Source organism: Gekko japonicus, unplaced genomic scaffold (assembly GCF_001447785.1).
Source record: "Gekko japonicus isolate JY-2015 unplaced genomic scaffold, Gekko_japonicus_V1.1 scaffold779, whole genome shotgun sequence".
Lineage (NCBI taxonomy): Eukaryota > Metazoa > Chordata > Lepidosauria > Squamata > Gekkonidae > Gekko > Gekko japonicus.
The window spans coordinates 697,999-711,091 of NW_015174296.1; the positions used below are offsets into that span (position 1 = coordinate 697,999).

The 13,093-nt window shown below is 41.1% G+C and overlaps 1 protein-coding gene across 4 annotated transcripts in view; it reads right to left on the bottom strand.

Annotated features, from left to right (window-relative positions):
* NUDT12 (nudix hydrolase 12) overlaps window positions 1-9,289 on the bottom strand; it is a 14,510-nt gene extending 5,221 nt beyond the window's left edge. The window contains exons 1-5 of one of the 4 annotated variants that reach the window (XM_015424084.1): window positions 9,249-9,274; window positions 7,636-7,657; window positions 5,258-5,466; window positions 3,513-4,114; window positions 2,361-2,528 (exon numbers count right to left, since the gene is read on the bottom strand). In XM_015424084.1, the coding sequence (XP_015279570.1) occupies window positions 2,361-2,528; window positions 3,513-4,114; window positions 5,258-5,463 (976 nt within the window). In that variant the 5' untranslated portion in view covers window positions 5,464-5,466; window positions 7,636-7,657; window positions 9,249-9,274. Of the gene's footprint in view, window positions 1-2,360; window positions 2,529-3,512; window positions 4,115-5,257; window positions 5,467-7,635; window positions 7,658-9,020; window positions 9,055-9,248 lie in introns of those variants that run through there. The other 3 variants (XM_015424086.1, XM_015424085.1, XM_015424087.1) reach the window with 3 other exon arrangements.
* Between the last annotated feature and the right edge of the window lie 3,804 nt (window positions 9,290-13,093).

Here is a 13,093-nt window from a genome sequence, read left to right on the forward strand (position 1 = left end):
GAATGCTTGCCTTCAGCTCCTTTCAGCCACAAATTAAAAGGGCAGAAGAATAAATTTCCAGACATAAATGCAGAATTTGAAGTACAATAAAAGGCAACTTCCCTAACCGCTATGTCACACCAGCAAGTTTTCTAAGTCCCAGTTGCGGGACTTGCATTTTCTGTTTTGCTCTCTCTTTCTCATTATCTTCTGTCTGTTTGGATTTTCTTCTTCCTCTTAATAGGACTTGCTTTTAATTCCTAAAGAAAAATAAACCTCTCTACTGTTTTTTCTTTCTTTAGAGATGGACTGAAGACAGCAATCAACATTTCCTAGCACTCCCAACCTGAATGAGGCACTTTTACTCAGTTAAAACTTGTGCATACCATGGGGGGAAATGTATGAATACAGGGAAAGGTTGGGCAACAGACGTGCCAGTTCCAATACTGCTGCTGCCATGGATGCATAATTGCTGATGCATGTAATGGTGAAACCGGGTTGAAGATACATGGCAAAACTCAAAGGTGCTATACTTGTATTACTGTTCAAGCACATGCATACACATGGATTACTTGCCAAGGAAAAGTAATACAAGTTTTTCAGCATCTGAAATCAAGACTACTTAGGTTGTTTCTGCATCCCCCCCCCTCCTCTAATTCTGTACTTTTGTTTTAAATATGCTTCCTTCCTGGACAGCTCTTTTTACATTTTCTAACCCCGGTGTGTCTATTTTCCTCCACCTTCTTGTGTAGGAGTTCCAGCTCTTCACCCAGGGAAAATCCACTGGCTCTTGGATGGATTACAACTGCTGTTTCACAATCCAGCTGATTCACCAACCATTTTCTGTAGCATATTCCTGCTGCTCAGAGCAAGCAAGAGTTTAATTAAGCCTGCCAACATCAGGGTGGTGGGAAGCATGGTGGCTTCACCTTCTCTTGTTCCTCTGGACCTCAAACACTATCTCTTGGGAGAATACTTGGCAACTCAGTTCCTTCTTACATTGATAGTCCCCATACTTTCTGCAGTCTTCCCTTTCTGTTGGCTTTTTGTCCCACATTTTTTTTCCTTCCTGTCAAAATGACTGATATGACAATCCCATTAGGTAAATACTTTTCATAGACTCATGACCTGTATGTACTGTAAGACATCCAGCAGGAGTGCCAAATCCTGCTGACTGCTAGTTTTGTTAAGAAAATGTCAGTAGAAACACAACTGTTGGCTCAGCGCTCTCGTACATCTTATTCTGCTCGTAATGCTTTTCTTGGCGCAGCCATTTGAAGATTTAAGAACCACTCACAACTGACTTCATGTAACTTTTCCTTAACAAGTAGTTCACTCAAGAACAATGGGAAGGCGAGCAAACAAATTACAAAAGAGGGAGAAAGACGGGCAGCTGATGCGCTATGCTAGGATGCAGGGCAGCAAGGCAATGTGGAGGCAAACACAGACTGAGCAGTTCTCTACAGCATTTTAAGATATGGTATTAGTTGCACAGATAAAACACTAAAAATAGACTGCAAAGGAATAAACAGTGAAGGAAATAAAATATATAACATGGTTCAAGCACTGGAACAAAATACTAAAATTATGAAAGTTATTTTACATTTGTGTTGAATTTTCAACTCCTGTACAGTGAAAAAGGCAGACTAGAAATACAGTTAACAATATTAACAACATGCTGCTGGAACCTGTATTTTCCCATGCATGGGGCATGACTGTTACAGGCCCAGCCTTCAATTCTTCTCAGATAGTGTATCTGTGACAAATAAGAACTCCCTTCCTTTCCTCCACCCCAGCCAGCACAGCCTAATTTGACAGTGGTTTGGCTGGGCAGGCAAGAAGAGAATCCTCCCTCCCCACACACGTATTCTACAGCACATTGGAGCCACAGTATCTTGGTGTACCCTGGGGAATATATACCAGTATTAATATTATTTGGTGAATAACTTTTCCAAACTCAGAACCGGGCTTAGAAAAAGCCAAGTTATTTGTCCATTTTGTGGGAAACAGCCCAACTCTGAAGCAAATGGAGGGATAAGTTGCCTATTTTTGGTGTTGTCAAGGGCAGGATTTTTATTCAGTAATGAGAACACTGTAAAGAGATAAACTGGCTTGTGTTTTCACATAATATGTCTGTCACAAGATGCACCAAAGGGTGTATGAAAACATTACGTATTTAATTTTACACACACTCACACAGTGCAAAAGGAAGCAATACTGTCATGTTCTTATTCTAGAAGCTAAACCCCCTCCTTTACTCTTTACAATATGCAGCTTTGCTGTCAAAAGTTAGAACAATTTAAGTTAACCAGGACAGTGGACCAAACTTTTTCTTGCTGCTAACTGTTGTAGACAGAACAACATTTTTTCAATCCTCTTACCAACTCTTGGGTAGCATGTGTTGTGAACTCCTTCATGGCTAGGGCAGTCGTCTTTTACGCATGCTTTTCTGTATCCTCCATCTTCTAATTTAGTTGCACTACCACATGTTGGGCAGAACTGATACCGGCTATCCCATGCTAAAACAGATCTAGCCTGGGCTATGATTCCTAAAAAATTACCACATAGAGCAAATGATCAATAGGTTTGAAAAAAAAAATACAGGCTCCAAACTCACCTTTTTGATATATCAAGTTAATCAAAAGTAAATCATACTATTAAAATGGGTACAGTTTATTATTTAGTTGTTATATTTATGTCCCATCTTCTTTCCATTATGAATCTAAGGGCACTCAAGAACCCTCAGCAGGGTTCTCATCTCAAGAGGTCTGTTATCAAGGGGGAACTAACTAGATGCAGTACTGCTTAGGCAAGCAAAGTATCACATACCTTTAGACCACATCCTGGGACTATTCAAGTAGATTAATGTGTTTTATATTAACTCATACTGGTCAGTTTTTTGTGCGTTACTTTGAATATTGTCTTTACAGATAGAAGAGGTCTAGTAACATCAACTGGAACTGTAGATTCAGCCATGACACCTTTGGGAAGAACTGATTTTCAAATGTAATTTCAAGACCTTGGAAATTGCCACACTAAGTTTCAGGAATTTGTGGTTCAATTACAAGACCATGTTATGAGTGAACACAAAAGCCATTAGTAACACAAGTCAGCCCTAAATTGACTTACTGTCTAAGGGGGGAAAAGAATAAAATCAATAGGATTTACCTTTTGAATCAGGGACTGAGAACAAAGGAGAAAAGGAAGGAAAAACAACAAACATGGCAGGTTATATTCATAGAGAATGAGTGCAGTATCTAATTTGTGGCACTCATTTGTCATATGACAAGTTGCAGAGGGGAACAAATGCAATCTTTAACACTGTAGTGAAAATTCCTATTGCTAAGCCCCGTATGTTTTCTATACAGAAATCTGCCCAATTGTATGTTACAGGTGATAATCCACTATACAAATTTAATGCACAAAACAGTCAGTATGAACCATGCTCTAAGAGAACTTCAAACAGATATTATATTTTATCTCCTTCTATCCTAAACCCATCCCCTGAAATTAGAACCACATGGAGACCTTACCAGCTTCATTTTCTGAGAATTGCAGCAGTGTTGGCATTGGTGGATGAACAAAGTAACAGCCTTGTTGCTTCTGTATGAATTCCTCAGCAGCAGTAGCATCTATACTGAGAGCAAACCAAGCAACTAGCCCATCATCCTCATCTGAACTTTTCCCATTCAGATTTGGAAGGTTGCTGCCTTTCAGATGAGGTTCTATTCCAAGTTCTACTCCAAGAAAGACCAAAGTAATGTTTTCAGTCTGCTCCAGGTATTCCTTTACATCTTCATAGCAGAGCTTTCGAAGTTTGACTCTTGGATCATTGGAACTATCTTCACCATCATCAAATACAGCCAATGGTCTTAAGTTTGAAAAAAGAATGTACACAGAAGTTGGCTGCTTCTGTTTTAGGTTGAGCCAGTTAGAATCTACCCTCTTCTCACTCTTCCTGTCAAGAAATATCCTGCAAAAATAGTTTTCATGCTCTCTTGCTTCACTGGTTAGGGAAAATGGCTCCAGTCCATCCTTCACATTAGCTAGTAAGTTAGCTATGTTCTTATAGCCCCAGAATTTAGCAATGTCCAATACAGTTTGGTTTGATTTATTGGTCACAGACCTGTCACACCTTACCAAAAAAAAGGGGGGGTGTTAAAAAGGTATACCATCTTAAGACAAACATTACTTATTTTATATATATAAATAAGAAAATGATGAGAACTGCGTGGAATGTTGGAAGCAGCTGATAGATCCTAAGGGTTTAGCTTCCTTGTCCCTCCTTCTCTCCTGATTCCTCATGGCCCCCCCCCAAGCTTGTTTTATAGATCTGTACGTTAAAACACTGTGAAAATGATCCATGGAAACCAGTGCTATCCACATTCTGTTAAAATAAAAGAACAAATGCACAGTTGTGTGCTAAGAGCCGCAATCCCATGCACAATTACTAGGGAGCAAATCTGTCAAATTATGCAAAGCACTGGCTGTAAATACTATTGACCTCATCCAGACTAGAATGATGGACCTGAAGTTTACAACATATACTATTATCCTGAAAAACCTATCACATTAAACCACATTACCTTAGTAGATTACTTTTCAGTGCTACAGCATATGTATATACATCCCTGGCACCCCCATTTAAATATATCTCCATTAGCAGGGCAGGGAAAAATCTCTGCCTGAAGACATTCTAACCAGTCAGAGTACTAGGGTAGATGGACCAGTACAACACAACTCTACATAAAAAAGTAACTTAGCACAAGACAGCTTTGTTACATTGCATTACATTACATTACATATTACATTTATATACCGCTCTTTCCCGAAGGCTCGGAGCGGTTTACAGAGCATGTTAATTTCACCTGACTAGGGCCACAGTACTATATATATATATATATATTGCCCCTAAAGTCATCACTGAAAGTATCAGTCTACATGTGTCTCAGGCAACAGAAGAGCTTGACATTAAAAAGGATTTTATTTAATCTATTTTTAGAATCCAATGTTAATTTTAAAAGTCTGTATAGATTAATGAGAATTAAAACAACAACATTTATACAACACTGAGTCATGCATTTCCCCATAAAATAATTCTGCTTTATTTTTCAGCATAAGAAGGTACCATCAAGTTGCAACTGACTCATGGCAACCCCATCCATAGGATGTTCAAGGCAAGAAATAAGCTGAGGAGGTTTGCCAGTGCCTTCTTCCATGTAGCTGGGGTGAATGAATTTGAATTATCTGAATAATTTATCTGCCGTGTTCTTCTTACCTCTTTTCAAGAAGAGCCTGTACAATCTCAAAGTGCCCATTTCTAGCAGCATACATCAAGGCTGTCCAGCCATTCTTAGCAGTTTCATTGATAAGTGATGGAAAATGACTCAGCAGTGCTGTAAGCCTGACTTTGTCTCCGACAGCAGCAAAATTGTGAAGCTCAGAAATCAATTGCCGTTTCGGATTCCCTTGGATATCTTCCATTATCTGTTTGGTTAGAAAAGTAACAGACAGTTTTAAAAAATCAACTTTTACATATTTGTTGAAGCAGTTCTGGAACTCTGTTCCAGCATGTTCCCCCCGAAAAAAAGCCCTGCACATTGTATGAAGCAGTAAGGTTAATTAAGTAATTGCCCTTTGTGTGTGGGGTAGTGGTGGTGGTGGTAAGTAACAAGAAAGTCCCTTTCATTAGAGGAAATTAGATGTATAACTGAACACATCATAAATAAGAATCCAGAACCAATACTCTTAAATCTCAGATATGAAAATGATTTGTCTAATATACAAAGAAAAAGAATTGCTTTACTGTTATTTGCAGCAAAAACAACCATAGTATCAAAATGGAAAACAGAAAGCGAACCAACCTTGAACTTATGGTATAAGAACTAAGGGAATGCACACATATTGCTCTCCCCACCCCTGCCTGCCTGGGGCCAGGGAGGGCCTTGGCAGGGCTTCCTCGCACTCCCGCTGGCCTTGCAGGTCCACCGCCGGGCCCCTGATGTCAGGGGGTGTGGCATATGCTAATGAGTTATGCTAATGAGTTCCCCTAGCTCTTTTTCTAAGTTTATGAATGATAGTCTGTTCTCTTTTAAACGGTTAAGCTGATGTATTTTTATCTGTGATTAAAATGTAAGTGATCAAGTTGATGTATACTTATCCTATGTAACGTTGATATTATTTATTGTAAATGGATAGTTGAAAATTGAATAAAATATAGTTTTAAAAAAAGAAAGTCCCTTTTACAGCTCTAATTGTTAAAAATGCTATGCTCTAGTCTTAACAAAACTCTTTTTCACCTGGACCTTCCTGCCTGGAACTTCTGCTTGGCCCTCTGGATGTCTGCTTCCATGAAGCTTAGATTGGGGAACTTCTAAACCCAGAGAAGGGAACTTTGATTCTTGAAAGCTTATACCTCTAAAAGCTTGTTGGTATCTGAGGTGCTGCTGGACTCGAATCTGGCTGTTCTACTTCAGACCAACCCTCTTAAACTCAACCAGAGTCAGCCATCAGTATCCCAAGATTCCAATACAAGAATAAAACAGTAATCTCATTATATATCACTAGTCTTAGTTTTGTACGAATACATTTCTTGTTCTTAATATAAGATGGCAATGTTGTTAAAGACCAACAAAAAAAAGAAGTTTCAAAAACGCCTTGAATTTTTTAAAAAGCCAAATTATATGCATAACTTGTGATTGAAAAACCAAAACTGTTGCTAAATATAATTCAACCTTTGTTTTAACAAAACATCATCATAATTATAAATTATATTTTATTTAATATTACACACCTAATCATTTTTTCAAATTATTAAACTGCAACTGCTGGAAATAATGTTCTGGTAAGAGAGATGCACATTTTTTGTTCAAAATGCCCAGAGAATAATGGAGGGGGGACCAGAATCCTAGCAGACTTACAGGCTTTTGGTATAATATCCTATTATAGCAAGAAAGGCAACCAGCCTACTGTAGTGTCAACAAGAATGCTTAGAATTGTCAATGTAGACTTGATTGAATGCCAGTAGAAATAAAGTGGGAAGCCATAAATCCTCAATTCTATACATGCTTACTAGAGAGTAAGACTCTCTGAGCTTAGAATCACTCTGTAAAGAGACCAGTACTGCAGAGTGGAATAATAGTGTTAGCTGTGACAAATATAGAATCAAGAAATGACACCCTCCACACATTTTAAATGAGAGACATCAAGGTCATAGTGCAGGTGATTTCGAACATCAATACTAAAATCATGATGAATAGCCAATAAACAGTATTCTTAAAATGGTTGCAGTAAATTAGTACTATGGATAGAAAAATATCTTTCTTGTTGGAGTCCATTTGTTATAAGCATTCAACTCTCCTTAACCACAGTCTCTTATTAGTATTTTATATTCTATTCTAGTGATGTTTTGAATATGATTTCCATGGGACTATCAATAAGCCTTGTATTACTTTTCAGGTTTCAGAATGCAGTATCATCAATTCATCATTATTTATTATATTTATTAGCAAAGCAGGTAATCAGTATCAATTATGGAAGCTGCAAAATCAGGCCTCTCACTGATAAAGGACTTGTGCATTCTTGGGTCCTCAGATATGCAAAAAAAATGTGAGTTTTTTAAAATCCCCCCCCCCTCAAACCTGGCTCAAAACGTACTGAAAATGTTCCACTGAGACCACTGTAAAGGAAAGAAAACAAAGAGGATGAGTTAACCCACCCAAGCTGCTCCACTGCATTCCCCCCTTCTCCCTAAAAGTTTCATTGTTGATTTCCAGTTCCAGGGTTATATTTATCTTTCACACCCAACCAAAGCTTCACCCCTTGTAGAACAGGCAATGTCACTTGTTTCCATACAGTACTGCTTATTTTATACAACAGGTACCACAATGTTGTGGTGACCTGAAAGTCATATATCCGGCATAATCCCTTGGCAAACATTTGCTTTAAGGGTGCTTTCAATTGTATATGAAGCCAAGGCTCTATAGCAGAACACACATTTGATTGGGCGAGGCCCTGCTTCACTCCATAGTACCTTCAGTTAAAAGATCTCAGGTAATGGAAAAAACTTTCTCTGCCCGAGTTCATGGACAGCCAACAAAACTGAACTAGCTGGACTAATGGTCTGACTCGGTATATGTAAAATTTGTATGTCCAAGTTACTGCCATGAAGAATTTTTCTGTAACTAACAAACTTTTACCCCCTTGCAGGAGTTGTAGTGGAAGATACTGCTTCTCTAATTGTGTATCTCTCTGGGGTGTACTGTGAGAGCACCTTCTGCTGGGCACCTGTCAAGACTCAGGCTGCAGGGACACCTAATATATACAAAAGAGGCAGAGACTCTGTTTGGTAGCGGGTTCAATATTTCTATTCTTGTGGCATTCAAAAACCACCAGACTACGAACTATCATTTATTTATTTAAAGTATTTATCACCCTGACAGCTCAGTCTTAATATTATCACAAAATAATAAACTGTTGCTCCTTCTGAGGCACCTTCTGCTTTATTCCCTCCTCGGATGCATCTCCTTCCTGGTCTCTCTATCCCCCTTTTCAACTGTATCTCCTTTTAAAAAACTTCTTCTCTCTCTCATGTTCCATTTTTACAGAGAGAGTAAGGGCATTACACTCCAACATTGTTTTTTTGAGTGCCATGTATGTGATATGAATATAAACATACATTGTCTAAAATGTACACATTCAATATAAAAAGGCCACCTTCCCCCCCCCCTCCGGAGTAAACAATGTTCTACAAGCATGCACAAAGAACAGAAAAGCAGCTTAAAGATTCATCTCCAACCCCAATTCCTAAGCATGATTATTCAGAAGCCAGTCCTAATGATTGTATGGGATTTACTTCCAGGTAAGATCAAGCCTACATGTAAATGTCCTGAATGCTCTAATCTTACAGCACTTTCCAGTGCCAGCTTTCAGTGCTTGATTATGAACAGCAACGGAAAAGACGGTGCCAATCATAGGCAGAGCGCCATCTCCCTAGTCCCACTTTAGATGCAACTATCTACTGAGAGGGTCAGGATTCTCACATCCTTCTTACTGCAGGGTCTCCTCAGCCAGTACTTTGTGTTTTGCAGGTGCTTCTGACAGTCAAAACCGAAGCTCGCGGGAGCAAAGCCCCCTCCACAGAGACTCGACAGAGGTGAAATGCTCCTTTAATCGTGAGAGGAAAGGGAGGGGGCGTGGCCAAAATAAAAGGCCAGAACCCGCAAGAAGCAAGCGCGGGGTTATAAATCCAAAAGAAACCCTAAAGGCACCTTGCCTACGAAGCGTTCGCCGGCCCAGCTCTGCGAATTGATAATCCAAGCCCAGCCAATAACACTTCCTTCCGGAGTCACGCTCTCACCTTTGCCTAGCGATGTGTTGCAGAAAGGCATCGTGGGAATTGTAGTTTCTTCTCCGGATCGCTCTAAACCTTGGACATTCTATGCTTTGAACATTGCTATTTTCGAGATAATACAAATTCGGGTCTTATTGTCTGTTCATTTTGTTTGTTTGTTTTGCCATCTTCAAGCACTGATCCCTTATTAAAAATTTATCTGACACAAACCATTCAAACAGAACTAGAACATGCTTATTAGCAGGGCTGATACAGGGGAGCTGATCTCTGTCACCTAGTGGGGGATCTCCAGGCCCCACCTGGAAGCTGGCAACACTGCCAGAGTGAAATGACAGCCCCAGGGTGTATCAGGAGTGTTCAGGGACTGGAATGAGAGACCATGGAGTGGAATGACAGCCCCTAGGGGTAGCAGGAGTGTTCTTTGACTAGAATGAGAGACCAAGGAGTGGAATGACAGCCCAAGGGTGTAGCAGGAGGGTTCAGGGACTGGAATGACAGGCCCCAGAGTGGAATGACAGCCCCAGGGTGTAACAGGAGTGTTCAGGGAGTGGAATGACAGCCCCTAGAAGTAACAGAAGTGTTCTGGGACTGGGATGAGAGGCCCCAGAGTGGAATGACAGCCCCCGGGGGTAGCAGGAGTGTTCTGGGACTGGGATGAGAGGCCACATAGTGGAATGACAGCACCAGGGTGTAACAGGAGTGTTCAGGGACTGGAATGACAGGCCCCAGAGTAGAATGACAGCCCCTAGAAGTAACAGAAGTCTTCTGGGACTGGGATGAGAGGCCCCAGATTGGAATGACAGCCCCTAGGAGTAACAGAAGTGTTCTGGGACTGGAATGAGAGACCACAGAGTGGAATGACAGCCCCAGGGTGTAACAGGAGTGTTCAGGGACTGGAACGACATCCCCCAGAGTGGAATGACAGCCCCTGGTGGTACCAGGAGTGTTCAGGGGCTGGAATGAGAAACCACGGAGTGGAATGACAGTCCCAGGGTGTAACAGGAGTGTTCAGGAACTGGAATGACAGGTCCCAGAGTGGAATGTCAGCCCCTGGGGGTTGCAGCAGTGTTCTGTGACTAGAATGACAGGTCCAAGAGTGGAATGACAGCCCCTGGGGGTAGTAGGAGTTTTCTGGGACTGGGATGAGAGGCCCCAGAGTGGAATGACAGCCTCTGTGATTAGGAGGACTATTCTGGGACTGGAATGAGAGACCATGGAGTGGAATGACATGCCCTGTGGGTAGGAGATATGTTCTTGGACTGGGATGATAGCGCATGGTGGTAGACTCTGTGTTCTGCAACTGGAATGGCAAGCCACTGGGGAACTTAAGAGCAGGAACAGAGACTGGAAGTGACATCATCACATCACCTACAACACAGGGCACTGTGGTATTTGGGCAAAAATTCTATGGTAAAAATGGTCAACAGTGGGAGGGCTTCTAATGTCCTGGCCCCACTGGTGGACCTCCTGATGGCACCTGGTATTTTTGGCCACTGTGTGACAGAGTGTTGGACTGGATGGGCCTTTGGCCTGATCCAACATTGGCATCTCTTATGTTCTTATTGCTTCTACCTTAGAATTTGCCCAAATATCAGAGCATCCCCACATCACTAGCAATGTGATAACATCACTCCTGGTGCACACTGGACATGCCATCACTGTATCACAGATGATACAGTCCTAGACCTAGTTTTGCCTTTTCTACCTATGATGTGGAAATGGCCCCTGTGGGTAACAGGATGCTGGACTAGATGATCCGTTGTTATGTTTTGAAGTTTTGCATTTTTCTTTATTTCAAATCATCCTGTAAATGCTTGCAATTATATGGAACGACTCAACATACCAGTGTATTCTGCAGACAGTAGGACTGATTTTGCACAAGGAGCTGCGCCACCATCGCGCCTCCCTTTGCCCCGTTTCCATTGGTCGATTTCCCACTCGAAGCCGTGTGGCCACATTTTGACCCGCGGATTCGTCCAATTTCTTCCGCGGTTTCGTGATCCTCAAAAAACAGGTTCATAAAATCGCGGGGGAAATTGGGCGAAACCACGGGTCAAAATGTGGCTGTGCCACTTCAAATGGGAAATTGACCAATGGAATCGGGGCAAAGGGAGGCGTGACGGCGACGCAGCTCCTTGTGCGAAATCAGCCCAGAAAAAAATCTGGTTAGCTTTTTGGTTAGCTGGTTACCTAATTCCAAAATTAATTAACCCATATAGTCTTTGATGACCATTGTCCAAATAAATGATTGTCTTAGACCATGTTGTTGGATATTGCACTGTTGTAGTCATTCACCTTTCAAATTTTCCTGTGAGGACATATGAATGATCATGACAGCACAATATCGAAAAATGTGCAGATCCTCATTTGGAGTCTGACAATCAAAGCTCTCCCACCACTGCCCCCATGACTCTGATATTTAAACAGATATCAATTTTCTGGTTCCAATTTTTACATATGTTGGCTCCTTTATTAATAATATAACTTAAAGTCATCTTAAGCATCTAGGAGGGGAAAATGAGAGACAGTAACTGGAAATAACATTTTAAAAGAGGGAATGTTTCATGCTAGTTGAACGCGCCTCATTACTTCTGAGCAAAATGCTGGTGACACTGCTGTGTCAGCAACCCCTAACACCTCCGGGAGGATTTCAGCTGTCTTCCAAGGTATCATTAAAGCAGTAATGTGATGCTGATTTCCTCAATATACCAAGAATATATTAAAAACTACCATGAAATCTGAGTTGACTAATAAGCAACTCCAGTCTTGCAGGGTAGCAGTTTTGGAGTATGTGTACATCACCATCTCGGGTGAATTTGTACAACTTTTAATCGTCAGGCCAGTTTTGGATGTTAAAAATATGAGCAAATACACTGGATTTCTGTTAATCCTGTGCAGTTATATAAGTCTGTGCACTGTGCATTATTTCTTCTTGCTTATCACTTTTTTAACAGTCTTCTAGCATTGGTCTGTGCAGGTTTCATTTGATAGGAGCGGTCAGGGACCCATGTGCCTTTGGGACCACCTCCTCCAATATGTCCTCAGAGGAGCACTGAGCACTGAGATCAGCTGATAACAACTTACTGGTGATCCCCGGCCCTAGGGAGGTCCGGCTGTCCTCGACCAGGGCCAGGGCCTTTTCGGTCATAGCCCGGACCTAGTGGAACTCTCTAACAAATAACATCAGGGCCCCGTGGGATCTGATGCAGTTCTACAGGGCCTGTAAGGAAGAGATGTTCCACCAGGCTTTTGGTTGAGGACAGCAACAGTTAAAACTGGCACCCTCCTTTCTTACTTTTGACCCCACATTCCCTTCCCCACCCTGCTGCACAAAGAGCATGGCAACTGGCAAAAATGATTGATCACCATCTATATTGATTGTTTTATTAGTGCACTGTAATAATTTTATCATGCTGGTTGTATTTTATCTGTTTTAATGCTGTAAATCGCTTGTGGGGTTGGGCGATTCTGAAATCTAAATAATAATAATTGAATTCTAAAACTAACCAGAATTTTTTTTGGGGGGAGGAGAGAGAGTGGAATATCTTGGTTAGAGAGGTAAGAGTATCATTCACTAATAGCAGGTTTTTGTGGTAACACATGGGATTATGAAAAGTTATCTCACAGGAAAACTGTGTTTTCCACTGGTCTTTTTATAGATCATAGAATCACAAGTGGAGACCCGCAAGAAACTTGCAGGATGGTTAGCTTATTCATCACACCTTTGCTTCCTCTCCTTACCCCCTACCTCTCTCACACTAT